Here is a 25324-nt window from a genome sequence, read left to right as displayed (position 1 = left end):
CACAAGTTCAGGAGACCCGATGACCCCCAGGTCTGTCCTTTCAGCCTGGGCGCCTTTGAAGTGTCTCTGCGGAGTTGTGCTTTCAGGGCCCAGAGAGAAAGGACTTCTCGAGCAAAGTGACGTCTTCGCACTGAAAGGACTTTCAGGCCTCTCCGGTTGGAGAAACTCAGGCAGCTGAGGGCTTGGGGCCAGGGCTGATGGTCCTGGTGCACTGGTAGCTTTACAGTGTTCGTGGTGTGCACCCCACATGGGGGGCTCCGCAAGTCAGGGCCCCGGGCTCATTCCCACCTGTTCCCCCAGCAGAGGACCTAACCCAGAGCGCAGGCTCAGCAGACTTTGTCCAATGAATGGATAAAAGAGAAAAAAACATCAAATAGAATAAAGAGAAAAAGCTATGCCAGCCACCCATTACTCCCACAGATAGCTGCCAGGTACTATGAGCCAGACACTAGGTACTGACGATGCAGAGATGAACAAAACGCAGCCCATGAGCTAGGGGGAGAGGCAGGCAATTACCGAACACCATGATAATTGCTAGAATAGAGGCCACAGAGTCCCGTGGGGGGGAGGGGCGGGGCACGAGTTCTTGTTTTGAGAAGGCCTTGTCTCCTGCAATTCTTCATAAGAATAACAAGCCTTTCAAAGACGGTTTCCTTGACGGCCCCCCTCGGGTAACTGCATCTCTTATAATGTGTTGGGAGCTCTGTCTGTGTCTAGGAAACGTGAGTGCCTGTCCAGGGCCCTTGGAGGCAGACAGGAGGAGACAAAGCTGTGAAATCGCCCGGCCCACTGTCCCCCCTCCTCCTGCAGGGCCCCTCTCAGCCCCTCCTGCCCATCTTTGTTTCAAGTGAGTTTGCTCCATCCCTTCTACCCACCCAGTGAGATTTTGAGAGGTCTCTGTTTAGTCCTGGACCTGCTATTTCTAGCTGTGTGGCTTTGGGAGAGCTGCTTGCCCACTCTGGGCCTAGTTTCCCATCTGTAGAGTGAGACATTGGACCAGATCACCAAGTCCCTTTCTGGGACTAACATTTAGTTAATACTAAATATCACCTGTATTCCAGGGGTCATGCCATGAGTGTTTCCATAAATGAATCCTCCCTGGAAGGTGGGCACTGTAATCCCCATTTTATAGATTAAGGAAACTGAAACGTTGCAGCCTGGATGCCCATGATGACACCATGGCTAGGATGGAGTTGAGTCAGCCTTCGAACCCAGCTCTTCTGGCCTCGAGCACAGTCAGTGCACTTTCTCCTCCAGCAGCCTGCTCTATACCGTCCAAGAAATGACCTAGGTTAAAATACCCAGCACCGAGCCTGGCATATGGTTATTGCTCAGGAAATATGAGTTTCTTGCTTTCTCAGGGCTTTTCTAAGCTGTGGAAGCAGGGGGTTCAAGGACAGGGCCTATAGGTCCCTGATTTCTGAACAGGGCCCTACACCAGGAGCACTGCCCCAGCTCTGGGCTGCTGTGATGGTGCATCAGGAGAGTCTGAGAAGAAAAAAAAACCAGGTGGATTATGGGATTAGAACTGTGTGCAATGGCAAGAATCAGCCTTTCTCCAGATAGTCTCGGCCAGTGCTTGGTAATCCTGTTTACAGACTCTAATAAAGCTTGGATCCAAGGTCAGCGTGTGTGTACCCAGGAGGCATTGCCTGTCACCATGGAAACAGGAAGAAGGGCAGAAAACTAAGTTCCTAAGACTTTGGTTGTCTCATGTAACCTTGGAACGCTACATTTTGCAGATAGGACAGAGCCTGGCACAGAAAAGTCTCTCATTTATTCATTCATTCGACAAGTATCTAGTCAGGGCTTTCCCTGGGTCAGGTACTGTTTTAGGTACAACGATTTACGAAATTGACACGGTCCTGCCCTTTGAAGCTCCAGTCCAGTAGGAGAAACATTAACGGAAAAGAATGCAAGTAATTAGCTGTGATAAGGGATATGAAAGAAAGTGTCAGGGACTAGGAGAGCCTGTAGCAGGGGCCTGGTCACATCTGCTTCCCTGGGAAGGGGAGCTGAGAGACGGAGGATGAGTAGTATGAACAGGAGAAGAGGAAGCAAGAGAAGGTCACAGGAGGAGACAACAGCATGTGCAAAAGCTGTAAATGGAAAGGAGCAGAGCATGGGAGGCCGGGGCATAGAGAGCTGGGAGACGGTGGGAGCAGGCTGGTCAGCGAGGTGAGGCCATGGAACAGGGTAAAACCTCTTTATTCTCAGCGCAAGGAGAAACCTTGAAGAGTCCTCAGCAGGGGAAGGATTTGCTTTTTTGAAAGGTCATCCTGATTTCTGTATGAAGAATGGATTGGAGGAGGGGTCAGGGATACCAGTTAGGGGACGGTGACAGTGGTCCACAGAGATGATGGCACAGCTGGTGGGGGAAGGGAGGGAGGGAAAGAAATGTGAATATTCAGGAAATAAATGTTAGGTGCCGGAACAGATGGTTCCTGATGGATTGGGTGAAGGTTTTGAGGGAGTCGAGAGTATCTAGGATGACTCTGAGTTTCTGGCTGGGGCCATGGGATAGATGATGAACCAGGTTTCAGCAACAATAATTTGTACATCTTTCTGTTTGACCTTCTTTGCTCCAGGTACTGTGCTGAGCATTGGGGCTGCAGGCCAGGTGGATGGCCCCTGGCTTCAGGGAGTTCACAGTCGAATGGGGGGAAAACTGACATGCGATTAGGGTATCTACGAATGTGGGGAGAGACTGTAAAATGGTGCTGCAAGGGAGATACAGACAAAACTAACTTGGAGAGGTGCATCCAGGAAGACCTTGTAAGGTGGGATCTGAGCCAAGACATCAGGGACAGACAGGAAAAGTGGGTTAAAGAGGGCAATCCAGGCAGCAGAAACAAAACAGCATCATGGGGTGGCCAGAGGACAGTGCAGGAGGGTGAGGCTGCAGGGCTGTCCACCACCTTCCCTGCCTTCTTCCAGGGCTGCCAGGAGGCTCCAGTGAGCTAAAGTGATGAGCGTGTGATCATCTGATAAACTCTTACACAGTTATTATGGTTATGGACTTATTCATGTAAGGCACAAAAGCACTCTATAGATGTCACAAATTATCATTTCAAATCCCTGCCCAACAGGATCATCTAATCCTCTGTCGTAATTGTCCCTGACATTTGTATTGCTATCCCCATTTTACAGATGAGGAAACTGAGGTCTATTGTGGTTGAGTAATTGCCCAAGGTCTGGCAGGCAATTAGCAGCACAGAAACCAAGAGAAAGCCAGCAGGTCGTTCTAGTTTCTAAGAGGGTACACAGGCTGGGAGGTGAAAGGAACCTGTCTCATATGCTGTCTTGAGAAGATCTGCAGCTGGCTCAAGGCACCAGACTCAGACTCAGTTGTGCAGGTTGGGCTGGGCCCCTGGGCAGCTGGCCTGTGGGCTGAGTGGAACTGAACCCAGCCCATCTCCACTCACCTACCACGCATCGGCTTCCACCCTGGGGGAGTGGCTCTGTCTCATTCACACAGATGGCACTGTGAGTGGTGGGACATTTTACAGATGGGGAGCCTGGCAGGCCACCATGGAATGAAGTGACGGCCAGTCAGTGTCAATGAGAGTTTTATGTTGCCCTTGAGAGTGGTTTTGTTCACAGGAAAACCAACCAAGGCTGCATTCGTTTTAAAAACAAAAGCTTAATTTATAAAAGTAACAAACTTAAAAATCTAGTAAAATTTAACAAACTCTTTTAAGGAGGATTTTATAACTTAATTCAATTCCCCTAAATCTTTTTAAATAAATTGTAAGTAATTTAAAATAAACTAAGCTTAAAAATATGTTTACTACTGGGCTGTAATAAAAGTTCCATCATTGTTTACAAAATTTATAAAATTGTCTTATATCTTTCTTTTTTTTTCAACATCTTTATTGGAGTATAATTGCTTTACAATGGTGTGTTTGTTTCTGCTTTAAAACAAAGTGAATCAGCTATACATATACGTATATCCCCATATCTCCTCCTTCTTGCATCTCCCTCCCACCCTCCCTATCCCACCCCTCTAAGTGGTCACAAAGCACCGAGCTGATCTCCCTATGCTATGCGGCTGCTTCCCACTAGCTATCTATTGCACATTTGGTATTGTATATATGTCCATGCCACTCTCTCACTTCATGCCAGCTTACCCTTTCCCCTCCCCATGTCCTCAAGTCCATTCTCTACATCTGTGTCTTTATTCCTGTCCTGCCCTTGGTTTCTTCAGAACCATTTTTTTTTTAAGATTCCATATATATGTGTTAGCATACGGTATTTGTTTTTCTCTTTCTGACATACCTCACTCTGTATGACAGACTCTAGGTCCATCCACCTCACTACGAATAACACAATTTCGTTTCTTTTTATGGCTGAGTAATATTCCATTGTATATATGTGTCACATCTTCTTTATCCATTCATCTGTCGATGGACACTTAGGTTGCTTTCATGTCCTGGCTATTGTAAATAGAGCTGCAATGAACATTGTGGTACATGACTCTTTTTGAATTATGGTTTTCTCAGGGTATATGCCCAGTAGTGGGATTGCTGGGCCGTATGGTAGTTCTATTTTTAGTTTTTTAAGGAACCTCCATACTGTTCTCCATAGTGGCTGCATCAATTTACATTCCCACCAACAGTGCAAGAGGGTTCCCTTTTCTCCACACCCTCTCCAGCATTTATTGTTTGTAAATGCTTTGATGATGACCATTCTGACTGGTGGGAGGTGATACCTCATGGTAGTTTTGATTTGCATTTCTCTAATGATTAGCGATGTTGAGCATCCTTTCATGTGTTTGTTGGCCATCTGTATGTCTTCTTTGGAGAAATGTCTATTTAGTCTTCTGCCCATGTTTGGATTGGGTTGTTTGTTTTTTTGATATTGAGCTGCACGAGCTCAATATGGAGATTTTAGAGATTTTGGAGTAAATTTTGGAGATTAATCCTTTGTCAGTTGCTTCATTTGCAAATATTTTCTCTCATTCTGATGGTTGTCTTTTCGTCTTGTTTATGGTTTCCTTTGCTGTGCAAAAGCTTTGAAGTTTCATTAGGTCCCATTTGTTTATTTTTGTTTTCATTTCCATTTCTCTAAGAGGTGGGTCAAAAAGGATCTTGCTGTGATTAATGTAATAGAGTGTTATGCCTATGTTTTCCTCATAGAGTTATATAGTGTCTGGCCTTACATTTAGGTCTTTGATCCATTCTGAGCTTATTTTTGTGTATGGTGTTAGGGAGTGTTCTAATTTCATTCTTTTACATGTAGCTGTCCAGTTTTCCCAAGCACCACTTATTGAAGAGGCTGTCTTTTCTCCATTGTATATTCTTGCCTCCTTTATCAAAGATAAGGTGACCATATGTGCGTGGGTTTATCTCTGGGCTTTCTATCCTGTTCCATTGATCTATATTTCTGTTTTTGTGCCAGTACCATACTGTCTTGATTACTGTAGCTTTGTAGTATAGTCTGAAGTCAGGGAGCCTGATTCCTCCAGCTCCGTTTTTTGTTCTCAAAATTGCTTTGGCAATTCGGGGTCTTTTGTGTTCCCATACAAATTGTGAAACTTTTTGTTCTAGTTCTGTGAAAAATGTCATTGGCAGTTTGATAGGAATTGCATTGAATCTGTAGATTGATTTCGGTAGTGTAGTCATTTTCACAATGTTGGTTCTTCCAATCCAAGAACATGGTATATCTCTCCGTCTGTTTGTATCATCTTTAATTTTCTTCAGCGGTGTCTTATAGTTTTCTGCATACAGGTGTTTTTTCTCCTTAAGTAGGTTTATTCCTAGGTATTGTATTCTTTTTGTTGCAGTGGTAAATGGGAATGTTTCCTTAATTTCTCTTTCAGATTTTTCATCATTAATGTATAGGAATGCAAGAGATTTCTGTGCATTAATTTTGTGTCTGCTACTTTACCAAATTCATTGATTTGCTCTAGTAATTTTCTGGTAGCATCTTTAGGATTCTCTCTATATAGTATCATGTCATCTGCAAGCAGTGACAGCTTTATTTCTTTTCCGATTTGGATTCTTTTTATTTCTTTTTCTTCTCTGATTGCTGTGACTAAAGCTTCCAAAACTATGTTGAATAATAGTGGTGAGAGTGGACAACCTTGTCTTGTTCCTGATCTTAGAGGAAATGGTTTCAGTTTTTCACCATTGAGGACGATGTTGGCTGTGGGTTTGTCATATATGGCCTTTATTATGTTCAGGTAAGTTCCCTCTATGCCTATTTTCTGGAGAGTTTTTTTTTTTATCATAAATGAGTGATGAATTTTCTCAAAAGCTTTTTCTGCATCTATTGAGATGATCATATGGTTTTTCTCCTTCAATTTGTTAATATGGTTTATCACATTTATTGATTTTTGTATATTGAAGAATCCTTGCATTCCTGGGATAAACCCCACTTGATCATGGTGTATGATCCTTTTAATATGCTGTTGGATTCTGTTTGCTAGTACTTTGTTGAGGATTTTTGCATCTATATTCATCAGTGATATTGGCCTGTAGTTTTCTTTCTTTGTGACGTCTTTGTCTGGTTTTGGTATCACGGTGATGGTGACCTTGTAGAATGACTTTGGGAGTGTTCCTCCCTCTGCTATATTTTGGAAGAGTTTGAGAAGGATAGGTGTTAGCTCTTCTCTAAATGTTTGATAGAATTCGCCTGTGAAGCCATCTGGTCCTGGGCTTTTGTTTGTTGGAAGATTGTTAATCACAGTCTCAATTTCAGTGCTTGTGATTGGTCTGTTTATATTTTCTATTTCTTCCTGGTTCAGTCTCAGAGGGTTGTGCTTTTCTAAGAATTTGTCCATTTCTTCCAGGTTGTCCATTTTTTTTTTTTTTTTTTTTGCAGTACGCGGGCCTCTCACTGCTGTGGCCTCTCCCGTTGTGCAGCACAGGCTCCGGACGCACAGGCCCAGTGGCCATGGCTCACGGTCCCAGCCGCTCCACGGCATGTGGGATCCTCCCAGACCGGGGCACGAACCCACGTCCCCCGCATCGGCAGGCAGACTCTCAACCACTGTGCCACCAGGGAAGCCCCAGGTTGTCCATTTTATTGGCATATAGTTGCTTGTAGTAATCTCTCATGATCCTTTGTATTTCTGCAGTGTCAGTTGTTACTTCTTTTTCATTTCTAATTCTATTGATTTGAGTCTTCTCCCCGTTTTTCTTGATGAGTCTGGCTAATGGTGTATCAATTTTGTTTATCTTCTCAAAGAACCAGCTTTTAGTTTTATTGATCTTTGCTACTGTTTCCTTCATTTCTTTTTCATTCATTTCTGATCTGATCTTTATGACTTCTTTCCCTCTGCTAACTTTGGAGTTTTTTTATTCTTTCTCTAATTGCTTTAGGTGTAAGGTTAGGTTGTTTATTTGAGATGTTTCTTGTTTCTTGAGGTAGGATTGTATTGCTATAAAATTCCCTCTTAGAACTGCTTTTGCTGCATCCCATGGGTTTGGATCATCATGTTTTCATTGTCATTTGTCTCTAGGTATTTTTTGATTTCCTCTTTGATTTCTTCTGTGATCTCTTGGTTATTTAGTAGTGTATTGTGTAACCTCCATGTGTTTGTATTTTTTACAGATTTTTTCCTGTAATTGATATCTAGTCTCAGCGTTGTGGTCAGAAAAGATACTTGATTTTCTTAAATTTACCAAGGCTTGATATGTGACCCAAGATATGATCTATCCTGGAGAATGTTCCATGAGCATTTAAGAAAGTGTATTCTGCTGTTTTTGGATGGAATGTCCTATAAACATCAATTAAGTCCGTCTTGTTTAATGTATCATTTAAAGCTTGTGTTTCCTTATTTTCATTTTAGATGATCTGTCCATTGGTGAAAGTGGGGTGTTAAAGTCCCCTACTATGATTGTGTTACTGTTGATTTCCCCTTTTACAGCTGTTAGCATTTTCCTTATGTATTGATGTGCTCCTATGTCAGGTGCATAAATATTTACAACTGTTATATCTTCTTCTTGGATTGATCCCTTGATCATTATGTAGTGTCCTTCTTTGTCTCTTGTAATAGTTTTAATTTTAAAGTCTATTTTGTCTGATATGAGACTTGCTACTCCAGCTTTCTTTTGAATTCCATTTACATGGAATATCTTTTTCCCCCCACTTTCAGTCTGTATGTGTCCCTAGGTCTGACGTGGGTCGCTTGTAGACAGCGTATATATGGGTCTTGTTTTTGTATCCATTCAGCCAGTCTATGTCTTTTGGTGGGAGCATTTAATCCATTTACATTTAAAGTAATTATTGATATGTATGTTCCTATTACCATTTTCTTAATTGCTTTGAGTTTGTTATTGTAGGTCTTTTCCTTCTCTTGTGTTTCCTGCCTAGAGAAGTTCCTTTAGCATTTGTTGTAAAGCTGGTTTGGTGGTGCTGAATTCTCTTAGCTTTTGCTTGTCTGTAAAGATTTTAATTTCTCTGTTTAATCTGAATGAGATCCTTGCTGGGAAGAGTAATCTTGGTTGTATGTTTTTCCCTTTCATCACTTTAAATATGTCCTGCCAGTCCCTTCTGGCTTGCAGAGTTTCTGCTGAAAGATCAGCTGTTAACCTTATGGGGATTCCATTGTATGTTATTTGTTGTTTTTCCCTTGCTGCTTTTAATATTTTTTCTTTGTATTTAATTGTTTATAGTTTGATTAATATCTGTCTTGGTGTGTTTCTCCTTGGATTTATCCTGTATGAGACTCTCTGTGCTTCTTGGACTTGATTGACAATTTCTTTTCCATATTAGGGAAGTTTTCAATTATAATCTCTTCAAATATTTTCTCAGTCCTTTTATTTTCTCTTCTTCTTCTGGGACCCCTATAATTCGAATATCAGTGAGTTTAATGTTGTCCCAGGAATCACTAAGACTGTCCTCAATTCTTTTCATTCTTTTTTCTTTATTCTGCTCTGCAGTAGTTATTTCCACTATTTTATCTTCCAGGTCACTTATCCGTTTTTCTGCCTCAGTTATTGTGCTATTGATTCCTTCTAGAAAATGTTTAATTTCATTTATTGTGTTGTTCATCATCGTTTGTTTGCTCTTTAGTTCTTCTAGGTCCTTGTTAAATGTTTCTTATATTTTCTCCATTCTATTTCCAAGATTTTGGATCATCTTTATTCTCATTACTCTGAATTCTTTTTCAGGTAGACTGCATATTTCCTCTTCATTTGTTTGGTCTGATGGGTTTTTACCTTGCTCCTTCATCTGCTGTGTGTTTCTCTGTCTTTTCATTTTGCTTAACTTACTGTGTTTGGGGTCTCCTTTTCGCAGTCTGAAGGTTCGTAGTTCCCGTTGTTTTTGGTGTCTGCCCCCAGCGGCTAAGGTTGGTTCAGTGGGTTGTATAGGCTTCATGCTGGAGGGTCTGGTGCCTGTGTTCTGGTGGATGATGCTGGATCTTTCTGGTGAGCAGGACCATGTCCGGTGGTGTGTTTTGGGGTGTCTGTGACCCTATTCTGATTTTAGGCAGCCTCTCTGCTAATGGGTGGGTTTGTGTTCCTGTCTTGCTAGTTGTTTGGCATGGGGTGTCCAGCACTGTAGCTTGCTGGTCATTGAGTGGAGCTGGGTCTCAGCATTGAGATGGAAATCTCTGGGAGAGCTTTTGCCGTTTGATGTTACATGGAGCTGGGAGGTCTCTGGTAGACCAATGTCCTGAACTCAGCTCCCCCACCTCAGAGGCACAGGCCTGACACCCGGCCAGAGCACCAAGACCCTGTCAGCCACACGGCCTTGCCTAAAATTTCCAGTGTATCAACTGGGGTGAGTTGAACGGCTGGGGGTTAGAGCAGCTGGGAGCTGGCTGGGTACCTCTTGCTTTCTCCATATGGCCTTTCCAAGTGGCTTTTCCAAAAGTCCAGACTTGGCTTCTTTACAGTATGAGAGCTTCAGGACAGTTAACTTATATCTTTCAACTTAAAATCAAGTCTAAATTAATTATTAAATTACACCTTTTTTATAGGAATCACAAAGCTAATCTGTTAGATATAATATGCCAAATTATTTTAAACATTACAAATACTTTCAAACTAAATCTACACAGATTTTTCCTAAATTTATTACCCAAAAAAGATAATATATAGATTTGATTTATCATTTCTAATCTTTTTTCTAAAATTTCCATGATTAAAGACACTTACTTACTAAGGAAACAAGTTTACTAACCAGAGCAACATAGGGGTGTATATCTGAGCAAATTTAAGGTTAGTTCACAGCTGGCTGAGAATGCTCATTCAGGAAAATGAGGCAGGGCATGGGAGCCAGTGCCCCAAACATCGGGAAACTATACTTTGCACCCCATGCTGTGGGTCTGGCCCTCTTTTAAACCTCCATGCCAGCAGGGGACACTGAGTCCATGTCCTGCCAATGGGATAGGTTTTGCAACCCAAGCTCCTGAGATCAAGTTAAGCCCTGGTCACCTCTTTTGTCTCCTGTCTCAGCTTCATCACCCCTTTCAGGATGATTCTACCCAAGTTCACTCGCAGATAGGATTCATCTAATCAGTGTCCTGCTGGATTCTATTCTGAATTAGGTTTTTATTTTTCCTTTCTGGCCAACCACCAAGTATTAGAGGTATTTTAATGCCATCCTTGGATTCTGCATGTTTTTCGTGGCCTTGCCTGGCTCCCTCCACAGACACTAAGGTCCTACTGATGGCAGCCAGCTGGGTTCACGTGGCTGGGACAGCTGTGCTCTGTGATGTGCTGAACCAGCAAGCCACCCCGGCCCCTCTCTGTCCACTGTGATGCTCAGAGACATCAAGAGGGACTGGATGGACAGGCTGCTTGGGGCACTGTGTACTCTGCTGAGAGATGTCAGTTCCTAAGGGCTCAAGGTGCTAAATATAGTAAAAAGCTTCTGGATCAGGATGACATGTCAGAATAAAAGTAGTCCAGATGTGTGTAAGTAAATAGAAAAATAATTATAATATTACATAGTAATATGGTACAAGGTGCTCTATGTACATAATTTCTCATCATCATAAATTTCTGAGTCAGTATCATTTTACCCAATGAAATAGATGACACACTTGGGGCCCAGAGAGACGAAACCATAATGAGCTAAGAAAGTGTTACCAAGTAGAAGTCTTACTGGACCAGCTTTAAACTATAGGAACTGTTAAAATAGTGAAATGATTTTAAGCATAAAGACTTGACTGCAATGTATAAAAGAGTAATAATAACAACCAAGATCGAGCACCTACTATGTGGCAGGTGCTATAAGGGAAGGAGCACAGGCCCCAGGAGTGGAAAGACCCAGACTTTACAGTCCATGCAGGTCCCCTCACTTCCCATATCACTTGCCCACTCGACCTCAGTTTCTTCATCTGTATATCATACAAGTAAGGGTAATAAATCTTCCCTTCGAGCTTCACAGGATTGCTGGGTTGCTGAAATGAGCTTTGGAAAGAAGTGATTTGGAAAGTAGAATGTGCTGTAAGTGTGCATAGGCTTGTGACACTGGCTGAGCCCAGCCTGCAGGGCAGGAGGGTGCACTCTCTTCTTGACTGGGGTGGTCTGAGTGTGGCAACGTTTGCCCTTGGTGTCAGTGATGTCACCTGCTCTCCATGATGTGGGTGGGCCGAGAGGTGGGGCGGGGGTCCACGGTGAGGCAGGTGGAGCAGCCTGTGAGGGTTCTGATGAGAGGCCTGGACTCTTGGTTGCCGGGAAATCAGCCCCAGAGCCTTGGAGTAAGTGAGGGCAAGGGCCCAGGGAGAGTAGAGGGAGCCAGAGTGGGGACGGAGTGAGGGGAGCAGGGCCTCTTCACTGCCTGAACGGGGAGTCCCAGCCAGTCACCTACCAAATGTGATACAGGCGACAATGGGGAGCATTGTTTATAGAGAATTTAAAAGCAATAATAAAACCAGTTAAAAGCTGGTCTGCTTTTTATTGTCACCCCGGCCGGCTGGCTGTTGTAAGCAATGTCGGTGATAAAATACGTTTTTACGTTTTCCCTTTTCAGGGAGGTGGGGAAGAGGAACATTCCCTCTTTCTTTCATGCATGCCTTGGACCCTTTGCCCCTCCCCACTCAGCACTTAACTAGGGGGTTGGGGAGGGAAGGAGTCTGGGAAGGCCCTGAGAACAGGAGCACCCTAGCCTGTAGGGTCCTCTGAGAGGATAGCTAAGATGGGCCCCCAGGATGGGCCCAGATATTCTGGAGGAAGGAAGCGTGTCCTGTGGAGTGTGGGGTGGACAGGCTGCTAGGACGCTCACTGGAGGACTCTGAGTCCCGCTATGGTGCTGCCGCTGTCACCCAGGGGCTGCCCTCCGTGCCACGCGCAGGTTATAATCAATTGGCAAGCACATTGAATGACCAATTCCCAAGCCTGCTCCCCACCCAGCCCCACATTCTGTACTAAGGACGTGGAGATCAGGTTCTCCTCCTGACTCTCCAGCAAGAGCTGCCCTGCCCAGGCTCCACTAGGCCAAGACTTATCAGGCAATCTGTGCTCTGCCCTGTCCCTGGCCTGAGCACTGGCCCTCACAGTGACCACCTCTCTCTCCTCTGCAGGAACCAGGTCGAACCCACCAGTGATTCACGTAAGAGTCAAGGTCCTGTAACCACAGAACCAGACAAAGATCAAGGTCCCGTGGGCCCTGGGCCTCTGAAAGATCAAGGTCCTGTGATCCAAACGCCTTCAAAGGGTCAAGACCCCACAGTCCCAGAGCCTCTGAAGGATCAACCTCCTGTGGTCCCGGGGTCTCTGAAGGATCTAGGTCCCATAGTCCCTGCCTCAGTTAAGGATCAAGATCACGTGGTCCCTGAGCCTTTAAAGAAGGAAGGTTCTGTGATCTCAGCACCAGTCAAGGACCAAGATTCCTTGGCCCCAGTGCCTCTAGAGAATCAACGTCCTATGGTTCCAGCAAGAGTTAAAGATCAAGGTTCCGTGGTACCAGAGCTTCTGAAGGATCAAGGCCCCGTGGCCCCAGCACCTGTCAAGGGTCAAGGCCCTGGGGTCCAAGCACCTGTCAAGAATCAAGGCCCCATGGCCCCTGAACCTGTGGGCAAAGGCCCCATGGGCCCAGCACTTGTCAAGGATCAAGGTCCTATGGTTCCAGAGCAACCGCAGGATCAAAGTGCCATGGTCACAGCACCTGTGAAGAGTGAAGTTTCTGTGCTCTCTGAGTCTGTAGAGAATCAAGGTTCAGTGGTCCCAGAGCCAGTCACAGATCAAGGTGGAGGGGCCCCAGAGCTTCCAAAGGATCACGATGCTGTAATTGCAGAACCTGTAAAGAATCAAGGTCCAGAACTAGTCAAGGATCAAGGCCCCGTGGTCCCAGAGCCTGTGAAGAATCAGGTTCCTATACCCCCAGTGCCTCTGAAAGATCAAGGCCCTCTGGTGCCACCACCAGCAAAGGACCAAGGTCCTGTGGTCCCTGAGCCGCTGAAGCTTCAAGGTCTCAGGAGCCCTCAGCTGCCCACTGTACCACCTCCACCCCCAGTCATGATCCCAACTGTCCCCTATGCAGAATATGTTGAGAGTTCTCCTTGACGCTCACCCCTCGACACGCCAAAGAAGGAGCTAGCAATGAAGATGCTCCCTCTCAGGGGCGGCAAAGACACTTATTTAATCTGCATGAAACACGTATTGTATAGTCTTGCTGGAATCTAATAAAACTTGTCCCTCAGCTCAGCAATGTCTCTCTCCCTGTCTGGCTTCATTTGAGTGTGTGTGTGTGTGTGTGTGTGTGTGTGTGTGTGTGCCATGCACATTTGAGGGTGGGCATTCAGGGCTCTGCATTCATCCAACCGGGCCATCTGAGAAATTCCCAGCTCCTGTGAGCTGTCGCTATGAGATGGGAGTGGGTGGGAGTTGCTTGAGACTGAGGACAGGACCCCATCATGAGGGTGTGGGCGGGACACACATGTGTTTCCCTTTTACTCTCACACTGTGACCACACTTCACTTCTGACACCAGAGGTGGTTGGGGGGGGTGGAGGAGGTCCCTCACATCAAGCAGTTATCTAACACCAACCGGAGGGCCCTACATTGAAATCAATTCTGACGCTATCTACCTAGAGACAGCATCAGCTCCCACAGGTGAAGGGCTCAGTCCCACAGGACTGTCCCCCCGCACCCCCCTGCCAACTTCAGATGCCAATTGCAAGTCCCAGGCTATCGCTTGTACTTCTGACTGACTTGCTATAAATCAGCCTTCCCACAACCCCCTGCTTGGGTTCAATAATTTGCCAGAATGGCTCACAGAACTCTGGGAAACACGTACTTATGTTTACTGATTTATCCTCAAAGGATAAAGAATACATCCAGATGGAAGAGATGCATAGGGTAAGGTATAGGGAAAGGGCACGGAGCCTCCCTGCCCTTGCCAAGCACACCACCCTGCCAGTGCCTCCAGCAACCCAGAAGCTCTCCGAACCTCAGACTCTGGGGATTTTTATGAAGGTTTCATCATGCTGGCATAATCAATGATTAACTCACTCTCCAGCCCCTCTCCCCTTCCCAGAGGATGGAAGGTGGGGCTGAAAATTCCAAGCTTCTAATTGTGACTTGGTCTTTCTGGTGACCAGCCCCCATCCTGAAGTGATCCAGAAGCCACCAAGAGTCCCCTCATTAAAACAAAAGACACTGCTAGAACCCAGGAAATTTTGAGGGTTTTAAGAGCTCTAGTATTTCACAGGTCAGTTTCCATGAAAGCCTAGGTACCCAACAGGGACCAAACTGCAGCAGCTGACTGTTCAGAGTTGAAACCTGCAGAGGAGACAGGAGCAGGGACCCAGGTGCCCAGGATCACCCTGGATGACAGTTGTTTGCCAAGGGCTCAGTCCTAAAGGTCCTCCAGGGGTCACGCTTCTTGAGTAAACCAGGCCTCTGATCAGAAGGGTCCCGGGACACTCATGAGGGCAGAACCTAACATTCGCTGGTCCTCATTCGTATCCAGGACAGCTCAGCCAGGGCTTTTAAAACAACGCCTGAAGTCCCCCACTCATTCGTGCCTGCAGTTGACTTGTCCTTAGCACTCACTTTGTGCCTCGCTCAGTGCTGGGCATGAGGTCACTGTGGTACAGAAGTTCCAGTCTTATGACAATAAAAGGTGGCGTGGGATGAGGCCCTAGGACAACTAAAGGCCTGGCTTTGAGAGGACAGTGAAGAAAGAAAATCTAGTAGGGGCATCCAGGAAGCCTTCTCAGAGAAAGTGGCTATGAAGTAGAGACAGCCCAGGCAGCAGGGGTAGGAAGGGGTATCATGGATGTGGCTGGGAGGGCCAGGGTAAGCCCCCTCTGGAAGTCCTTGAATCAAAGAAACCTGATTTTCATGAGGGCATGACCAAAGGGTGTAGCAGGCCTCTGGGGCAGACAACGGAGACCAGGGAGGGGTGACCAATTTTCTGAACCCCAGGACCTCAGGGAGGGAGTCAGGGAGTCAGTCCTGTAGGCTGTGAGTGTGTTACTGGGAAGAAGGCTGGGGACTAAGGCTCAGCCTTGCTCAGAGATGGGCCCTGCTAGGATCCCACTGGTGTGGGTCACAGTAGCCTCCCCTTTAAAACCCAGAGCCCTCAGGGGCCTGGGGATGTGGGGAGAGCTCTACCTGTTGACCCCACCAAAGCTGGCTCCCAAGGAACACTCCTACCCCTTTAAGACCTTTGAGACCCATTATGAACACTAACCCCTTTTAAAGGTCTCTTTTTTAAGAAGCTCAGCTTGGTTCTAACAGAGAAATCACAGGAAGTACTGATGACTTCCAAATGGTGAAGTTTTCTGAGCAACAGGCCCCAGTCCCGCCTCCTCACCCCACTCCCAACAGCACCAGTGTTTTCTGCCCCACAAGCCACCTCTATAAACACACACACACACACACACACACACCCCATGAGGATTCTTCCTGGCTCACCCAACACAGAGTTTGCTGCCATGTGAATTCTAATAGGGCCCTGCAGATAAGAAAAGACCACGCTGAGGCCAAAGAAGTATTGTGTACGGACACCGCACCCCTCCTTTCAGTTCTCCCTCTGACCCACACACCTGGTCCCGTGGCACACACATTCCCACGGGCCACATAGATGGTGCTCTCTCTGTGATGGGCAACATCCAGGGGCAAATGTCCAGAAAGCCACTGGCTACCAGGGCTCCCCCTCTGAAGAGACAGCTGCCTGGAAACAATGTGTGGGGGTCAGCCCCACATGGGGAGGCTGAGCTCCCTCAGGGACACTGTCAGAATGGAAAGAAAAGTGGGCCCAGCCCAAGGCTCTGATGACTTTTTAAAGGTAGGAAGAGAAGGGCACAAAGGAAGCTGAGGAAGGTCTCGCCCAAAGCTGTAAGGAGAGACCAGGGCCTGCGATGCCAGGAGTGATTCAATAAGGAGAGCGATGCCCAGGGTCCAAAGCTGAGGGAGAGAGTGCAGATGACCGAGAGGCGGCAGTGGCGGAAGCAGGTCGACCTCCAGCCCAGCGCCAGCCACCTCAATTTCCTCCTGATGATAAAGTGGCTCTGATGATAAGAGGTGATACTGAGGCAGAAAACCTCCAGCTCAGGATTGAGCTGCAGGCCACCGCCTCACCTGCATCACGCCCAGCTCTCTACTGCATTGGAAGAAGGCCCAGTGACGGAGGTGGTCGGCTCAGGCCCCCGCCCTGGGCTGGGGCGGCGAAGGCGGGAAATGAACTAGATGCTCTTGGCCCTTCTCAGATGCAGACTTCATCCTAAGCCTGGTTCTTCCCAGCTGCAGCCATTTCCCAGCCCCTCCCCAGCACGCGCCGTCTCCACCCCTCTCAATCCCGCCCCTCGGCGGCCTGGCGAATCCAGATAAAGGACCCCGGCGGGCCGCGGCCAGTAACCCCACCCAGACGCGGCTGCCTGAGGGAAGGAGGAGAGGGCGGCGCCCCTTCCCCGCGGAGCGGCCTCGAAAGCGCGCCGGCATCCGAAACTCGGATCCCGAAGATGCCCAGGCTCCGCCCAAGAGCCCTTAACCGGGCTCCCGGCTCTGAATCTGACAGCTGGGGATCCGACATACCCCCCGGGCGGGCGGCGCTGAGCCCCAGTCCCCAGCCGCGGCCGTCCTCGCACGCGCACGCCGTCTTGCCCATGCGGCCAGGTCAGTTTCCCCGTCTGGGCTCCGGGCCCAGTTGCCGGAGCTTCTCGGCGCGGGGTCGGGCCAGGGCCTGGGAGCGGGCTGGCTAGAGAAGCCTGGGGACCCGCGGGCGAGCGCCCCCCGAAGGCGGGTCTGGGGGGCCCTCTTGGAGCTGGGCTGAGGCCTCGCTGGAGCCCCTTGTGGCGGATCCAAGGAAAGACTGCGATTTTACTCCTCTCGCACTGTGATCCCCGCCCTGAACACCTGCCGGGGACACCCTCGCACTGCCTGGGCACCTTTTGGCATTTTTGTGTAGTGAGGAGGCGGTGCGTGCGGATTCAGGGTAGACCATGGGGCCAAATCGTACTGCAGCGGCACCTTCCGTAGTCTTTGTCGCGGCGAGGATGGATCACCTAGAGGAAGGGGATGGGGAATGCACGCCATTCTCAGTCCGAAACCTGGAAATATTTTTTTGCACCAATTACCAGCCCTCCACTTCCAATCCGTCACTAAGACCTGCGCCCTCTACCAGCTAAATAAATGGTGAATCTGCCTTCTTTTCTCTATCTCTATGGCCACCCCCTCTTACGTCACATATATCACAGTTTGTAATTCTGTATGTGAATTACATGATGGCACTCAGGGTGTAAGAAATGAGGCATTTCTTTATTCTGATAAATCAAATTAAATCAAGTTGGAGCCCCTCCTCTCACTGCCACTCTAATATTAGTCATTTTCCTAGAGCCTCACCCTGTCCCTAGGTCCAGGAGGCTTAGGCCATCCTGAGAAGACACATAGGTTGTCACTATGGCTGCCCCAGCCCAGCCAGAGGGGCACTGGCAGCCCCACACCCCCTGCACCATGTTTGGCTGCGGAGCTCCCAAAGCCTGCCCAGGTTGTGTGGTGTTAATGCCATTCCCCAGATACTCCTGTAGCCATCCACATCTGAGCCCATCCCTCAGAGGCCCCATAATCCAGACCCCCCAGCTCCCTGCCCTTCCTACACACCCCCATTCCCAAGTCAGGCCAGTCTACCCCCTCATCCATCAAAGCACCTACACTTTTCCCCCCTCTCCATCTCAGCCCATCCAGTTTAACATCCTCTGTGAGCTTAGACCTGATTCTTGGTGGGGCAAGGGCTGCACCATCTTATATTCTCACCAGCAACATATGAAACGTTCTAGTTTCTCCACATTCTTGTCAACACTTGGTCTTGTCCATCATTTTTATTATAGCAGTGATTTCTTTGTCTATTACAGAATCTTCCATTCTTGCCTACACACCCAATAGATATGTAATAACTATGTGTTGAGTGGATGAATAGGAAAACAGGAAACGGAAGGTTTAGGCAGGAGGATGAACTCAGTTTGGTTCTTACTAGTTACTCCATAAATCAGAGCGGAACACCAAAATGTGACATACATTGCCACCAAAATACACAGAAGCCCAATGAGTGTGCTTCTTTCTTACTACTAGGGACAGAAAACAGCAAATTCCTTTCACTTTTCAGGATGTGACAATTTTATGTGTCAACTTGACTGGGCCATTGGGTGCCAAGATATTTGGTCAAACATTATTCTGGGTGTGTTTGTAAGGAATGAGATTAACATTGGATCTGTAGACTGAGTGAAGCAGATTGGCCTCCCCAGTGTGGGTGGGCCTCATCTAATTTGTTGAAATAGAATAAAAGGCTGAGTAAGGGAGAATTTGCTCTCTGCCTGGCTGTCTTCAAGCTAGGACATTGGTCTTCCCCTGCCTTCAGGCTGGAACTAAACACCATCAGCTCTCCTGCTTTTCAGACCTTCAAACTTGGACTGGAACTATACCACTGGCTCTCCTAGGTCTCCAGCTTACAAACAGAAGATCACAAGACTTCTCAGCCTCCATAATCCTGTGAGTCAATTCCTTATAATACATCTCTTTGTATCTATCTCTATATACACATATCTATAGCTGTATCTTCTATTGATTCTGTTTCTCTGGAGAACCCTGACTAATATATGTTTCCTGGCACGATCCAGACCACTGAACACCCAGAAACTTCACTCAGGGGGCAGGGCCCTGTGTTCTTATGGGATTCATCTCCCATTCTCAGCACATTTGTATCTTATCAATGCATCTAAAGTACCTGCTACTTTCCACTCTCTGAATCCTAGGAACATGATGTAATCAGTGTAGTAGACAAGTATGATGCTGTGTGTTATGGGAGGATGGTCAAAATCCCCACAGGTTACATTGTAACAGAGAATCAGAGACTTGGGGAGTTTCAAGACAAGATGAGAAAGCTGTATTGCTGTCCCTGCCAAGAAAAAGAAAGCTGCTTCTGGTATTTTCCGCAGAGGAAGTTTAAAAAAAAATTCTTTTTCAGATAAATAGTTTCACATTAAGTAACAAAATATATGTATATTTGCTCCCATAAAAAGACCATACCTAGAATAGTAGCTGCTGGAATCATCTGAGTAAGCTTATGATAATTCGCTGTCATTCTCCAAGACCTGTGCCTTCTGCACAGACCAAAGAAGTAAATTAAGTGGGACGTAATAGAAACCAGCCTACATCTCTCAAGTTTTGATGAGGGCACAAATTTCTGTGATTCTCCCAGATCTGTACCAGTTTATTGATTGGTAAGAAGAAAAAGTTCCAGAAGCTTCCACTTGGCCCTTTCTACCATAATGGCCCTTATTCCACAGGTCTAGAGGCTCATGTGTGCTGTAAATTTCAATTATACACCCTGAAACTAAAAATACAATTGCAGGATGATGCCTGGACTTGAGTCAAAGCTCCAGTTGTCACCTGATGCACCTGAGCCTCTACACAGTGGCTTTCTATGTCCTCAGGAATTAGCATTAGATAAGCCCAAGGTCTGCTAATCCCTGAAAAGCCTGTGTATTTTCCTTTCACAGAGCACAGTTCTCTGGCAAATGGCCTAGGGCCCTTTGTGGAAGGTAGGTACACCCCAGTATGTACCTGGGGTGCTATTGAAGGGGCCGCTCTGAAGGGTACTGACCTCTCTTCCATTCAAGGGGCTTTGGGTGAGGGACCAACATTCTCTTTCAGAGTGGGTCAAATCAGACTTCTGCTACCAGGCCTGGAGGGTTTTGTTTGTTGTTTTGCTTTGTTGTTTCTGTTATACATTAAGGAGGACTTAGAGGCTGCCTATCCATTTGGTCCCTTTGGTCCTATTTGGCCCTTAAACAATTAGTCTTTGCTAAAGACATCTGTGGGTTAGACCATTCTGAGTACCACTTGGCATCTGACGTCCCAGATGGCCACGTGCTGCTGTCTGTGCTCTGCTCCCCTGGGATCCCATCATTTCCACTAAAATCATGGAGCCCATTTCTGTGGCAGTGTCTTTCACTAGTATCCCTAGCCTGCAGAGAACAAGTACTGCATCATGTTTCAGAGATGCTCCCCTCACTAACATGTTTCTTCATGCCTTGGCGAAGGGAATTTCCTCCAGGCTCTATAAGGGGAAGTCGGGAGTGTGGAACTTGGCTTGGGAGTATGTGAGTGGGTCACACAGGGTACATCCACATCAACATTGCTCCCTGCCTTAGCACTGGATTCCTTCCTCTATGTTAAAGCAAGGAATTCTGGCATTTCAATATCAATTAAGCATAGGCCTCAGTTGAATCCAGGTTTCAGTCAACCAGCTAAGCAAACAATGAAAACCACTCCTAGGTGCTCAAACTGGCACACTGACTCTAGAATCTTAGGTAAATGTACGCGTATTAATAAATCCAGCCCAGTGAAAACTGTGTTCCTGCCTCCATGAACTAGCACCCACAGAAAACGTTCCCACATATATCATCCAGACTCCTTGGTGATATAAATTAGCAAAATCTTGCAATTCTTCTGATGTGGCTGCTTCCTCCTCCCCCATCTGACTCTGGAACTAGTCTTCTGAGACAGGAAAGTGTCTAATCCCAGTTATGGGACTGGAGACAATGGGATTGGTGCGTGAAGAGACTTGGCCTCCCCCTGTGGGGTAGATTGAAATCATGCCCATGATATTTCGCTGCTCTTTCCATCCAGACGTGAAGTCTCTTTTTCACCCCTCGAATCCAGGCTGGCCTCGTGACTTGCTTTGACCAACAGGATGTGATGGAAGCGACATGTTATAAGCTGCAGAGCCCAGGCCTCAGAGGCTTAGCTCCCGCCTTTATCCTCTCAGAATCCTGAGGCCACCACGGTGCCAGGAAGAAGACGGGGATGCAGGCACACATAAGAGAGAGGCTCAGCGCCCAGCCATCCCAGCTGAGCCCAGCGTCCAGTGGATACAGTCACCCGAGCGAACCCAGACAAGACCAGTAGAAGGACTGCTCAGCCACCCCGCAGAACTGGGAAAAAGAGTGAATTGTCATTTTAAGCCACTAAGTGTGGAATGGCTTGTTTCTCTGCAATAAACAACTAGAACACTTTGCAGGGTAACTTCCAAGACAAGGTCACTTCAAGGTCTTCAGGCAAGGCAGCTTGTGCTGCACGGGGATTTACTGGAGCTAGGGGTGCTCTAAATCGTCCAAATCCTGCCATATGGCCTCTAATTCCCTCCCTGAGATCAGTGCCCTATATTTCACCTGAGATCTAGCAGCACTGTGAATTCAGCTGACAAACTGACAATGTAATTTGTTGACGGCAGCATCAAACTCCCGTCTTGGTAAGTTATATAACACAGCTTAGCTCTCCCCTCCTGTTGGGCCTCCTCTCGGCTCCCCTGTTGAGTTTGTCATCTCTGGTTTACACCAAGACAGAGGAATGACATGAAAAACAAAAGGAAGTCTGAGAGCTGACCGCTTCTCAGTAGGTGTGTTTGAAGTGTCAGAACACTTTCTAATTCTTGCTGGGACAGCCAGGTGGATCAGCTCATGCCCGGACATGTGGACTCCGTGCTCCCCCCCACAAATGAAACCCTGGTGGTAGGCACGTAGGGGAGCTGAGCAGACATGTCCATGTCACAGAGAGAGAGGAAGAAAGGTGACAGCAAGAGGTATTGAAGGACCAAGTCCCCCAGAGAGCACCTGGAGGGAAAATGTGGTGTGTGCTGCCCAGAGATGCTTCCCCAGAGCTCTGGGAGCACAGAGGCAGCTGCGCTTCTGACAGGGGCCCAGGAAGGGTCTCTGGAGAGTCGGTAACCTTTGAGATAGGCTTTGAAGGATGAGGAGGGCTCCACTGGCAGAGGTAGGGGGAGGCATGATACCAGCAGAAGAGGCCACATGAGCAAAAGTAGAGGGAGGAAAGTCCAGGGGAGGGGATAAGTCAAGCGGGGGCTGTGGGAAAAGGAGGGAAATTGGAGGGGTGGGAGTGGCAAAACCAACTGCTCTGCTCCTGCAGAAGCGTTCACTGACCTCGGGGCCTCCCCGTCAGCCGCCTCCTCCCAGCCCCTCTCAGAGCAGTTCAGCCCAGCACCTGGCAGCCAGGCCTCCCTCTATCTCACCCCCACCCTCCCCTGGGCCCCTCGCTGTGTCCCAAGCTCCCATGGCCCTTCCAGCACCCGCACCTCTGTTCACGCTGGGCCTCTCTTCCAGAATGCCTCTTCCCCTCTTTCCTACCAACCTCTAGCACCTCTTCTTCCAGGAAGTCTTCCCTGACCACTTCAGCTCTGCCTGACCCCCAGGTTGTATGGCATGATGGAAAGAATCAGGCTTTAAAGTTGTGGAGATCTGGGTTCAAATCCCAGCTCTGCAGTACGATCTTGATTTACCTTCTCTTATTAATAGTTAATATTTCTCAGCCACATATTATTTGCCAGGTGCCATGGGTTACCTCATTTCGTTCTCACCACAGCTCTATGAGGTACTTGCTATTATCATTCCCATCTTACTAGTGAGGAAACTGAAGCTCAGGGAGGTTAAGTATCTGGCCCAAGGCCACACAGCTAGGAGTGGCAGAACTGGGCTTCCAGTCTGGTCTGCCAGGCTCCAATGCCTCTGTTGCTAAGCACCAGAGCACCCACTGGACCACTTCCTTTGAATGAGCATTTATTAGGCACCTCCTATGTGCCAGGCGTTGTGCTGGGTTTGGGGATGTGGCCAGGGCGTGGGCAGACAAGGGCTACTCTCAAGGCGGCTTTAGCTGCGGGGACTGGAGTAAAGATTATATAGAATCCCATTGGTTACTGACCGCCTCCTGTAAACCGTGGAGCACGGAGCTCACGCGTATCGACCACCTCTCTCCTCCACAGCCAGCTGACCTGCGCTCCCATACGTGCCAGGCTCTGTCACTGACCTGCTAGGTGGCCTTGGGCTGGTCACGTTATTCTCTAAACCCCAGTTTTCTCTTCTATAACTTGGGATGGTAATAGCTACCCCCGAGGGAAGCTCTAAGAATTAAGAGCTTCCCTCATGTGTACCCGGCAGTGCAGGGCACATAGTCGGTGCTCAGTAAAAGTTAATCCCCATCTCCCCACACTTGCGCTCACATCCAAGACCCACACAGTGCAGCAGGGTCATCATCTTTCTGAGACTTTTAACAAGGAGGTCCCTTCAGTGGCCTCCAGGTGGCAAGAAAGCTCCACACAGAGCTGTGATGGGCCATCAAGGGCGCCGACGTGGCTGGTCCAGCCCCAGCCCAACCTTGACCTATCCACCTCCACCACCTGCCCTGCCACCCTTCACACCAGCAACCCCACCCCTCACTGTGAGGTGGGAGCACAGACCTCCCACCACCCTCCCGCCTGTGCCCGGATGGAGGCAGGTGGCCTCAGGGCCCCCTTTGTGTCATCTGGGCAGCCCCACACTCAGCCCTGCCTTCCTTCACTGCCCATGCCCACCTGGTGGGGAAGCTGTTGCAGGCTGAGCGTTGGGTCCAGGAGTCCCAGCTTCTAGTCCAGTCTCCCCATCTCTGAACTATACCTGTGTGAGTAGGAAGACTTCCCACCTAACTGGGCTATTGTGGGGACTAAGTTGGACAACGTATACAGACTGAGGTTATGCACCTTTCCTGTTAAAATCTGGCCAGTTCCTCTCCTGTCCTTTCTGTGTGTCATGGAGGAAGAACAACTCTCCAGCTGGCTAGGAGCATTTCCCAGCTCAGCCCCACTGGCTGTGGAGCCTCAGGCAGGTCACTTAACCTCTCGCAGCCTCGGTTATCTCACCTGTAAAATGGGAATAATCCCTACCTAGCCAAGCCGTTAGGAGGCTGGGATAAAATTTATATATATCAAGTGACCAACACGGTGTTCGGCACATAGTAGAAGCAAAATACAAATGAAGGACCAGCTGGTATTATTAAAATCATTTTTCTGATCAAGAAATGCCTACTTACCCTTCAAGGCAGCCTACATGGCACTTCCTCCTGGGAGTCTTCCTTGATCTCCCCATGGCAGTCATGGCACCCACCCATAGCACCCTTCTGGATTCCCGAAGCCTTGGTGCCCTTCTAACACAGCTCTTTCACTTACTAAAATGTTTTGAGTGCCTTATGTGTGTATGACACTGAATTTGAGTGCAGGACATACAGTGATGAACAAGACATGGGCGCAGTGGTTAAGAATCTGCCTGCCAATTCAGGCGACGTGGGTTCGATCCCTGGTCCGGGAAGATCCCACATGCCGCGGGGCAACTAAGCCCATGTGCCACAATTACTGAGCCTGCGCTCTAGAGCCTGTGACCTACAACTACTGAGCCCACATGCCACAACTACTGAAGCCCGCGCACCTAGAGCCTGTGCTCTGCAACAAGAGAAGCCACCGCATGAGAAGCCCGTGCACTGCAACGAAGAGTAGACCCCGCTTGTCGCAACTAGAGAAAGCCCGCATGCAGCCAAAAATAAATAAATAAAAATTTTTTTTAAAAAGTCATCGTCCCTATTCTCGTGGAGCTTCCATTCTAGTAGTGGGGACAGACCAAATGTGTCAATAGGTGGATAATTTAGGAGCACTGAGTCAGTAAAACAAGAAAACATAGTAAAGAAACTGATGTTGTGGAGGAGCTGCTTATATTGGGTGGTTAGGGAAGGCCCTTGTGGAGTAGATGACATTTAGGCTGAGTTCTGGACGACAAAAAAGCAGTCTTGCAAAGATCTAGAAGAACCACTTGCCAGAAAGAACAGCTAGTGCAAAGGCGCTGAGGCAGGAGAGTAAGTGTGGCATGTCTGGGAACAGAATGATCCAGGGGACTGGAACACAGTGTGTACCGAGCATACTCGTCACTGTCCCTACGTCTCCACTTCTAGATGAAGCCTCCCGAGGGCAGAGATCTAATTTATTGGGTTCACAGCACAGAACAGACCTGGAGTTCTAAACAGTTGTGTTGCATTATGGCAATAATGGGAGTGAATCAGCTGGCCCTTCTGCAGCCCCATTCACATCTTGGAGGACTCCAACTAGGT

At 47.7% G+C, this 25324-nt stretch overlaps 1 protein-coding gene and 1 long non-coding RNA gene across 2 annotated transcripts in view; both read left to right on the top strand.

Moving 5' to 3' along the window:
• The window catches only part of MAP6 (microtubule associated protein 6), an 88926-nt gene extending 75322 nt beyond the window's left edge, over positions 1-13604 (top strand). The window contains exon 4 of the mRNA XM_004279807.3: positions 12482-13604. Coding sequence (XP_004279855.2) covers positions 12482-13463 — 982 coding nt within the window. The 3' untranslated portion in view covers positions 13464-13604. The remainder of the gene's footprint in view (positions 1-12481) is intronic.
• A 3144-nt stretch (positions 13605-16748) lies between these two features.
• On the top strand, positions 16749-24744 carry LOC117196578 (uncharacterized). The gene is made up of 3 exons (XR_004476816.2): positions 16749-17020; positions 18796-18889; positions 21032-24744. It is a non-coding gene; the product is annotated as an uncharacterized LOC117196578 (long non-coding RNA).
• Positions 24745-25324: the final 580 nt, after the last annotated feature.

This window comes from Orcinus orca, chromosome 8, assembly GCF_937001465.1.
Source record: "Orcinus orca chromosome 8, mOrcOrc1.1, whole genome shotgun sequence".
Lineage (NCBI taxonomy): Eukaryota > Metazoa > Chordata > Mammalia > Artiodactyla > Delphinidae > Orcinus > Orcinus orca.
The sequence above is the reverse complement of the archived record's forward strand: the minus strand, read 5'-3'. Positions and strand labels throughout refer to the sequence as shown.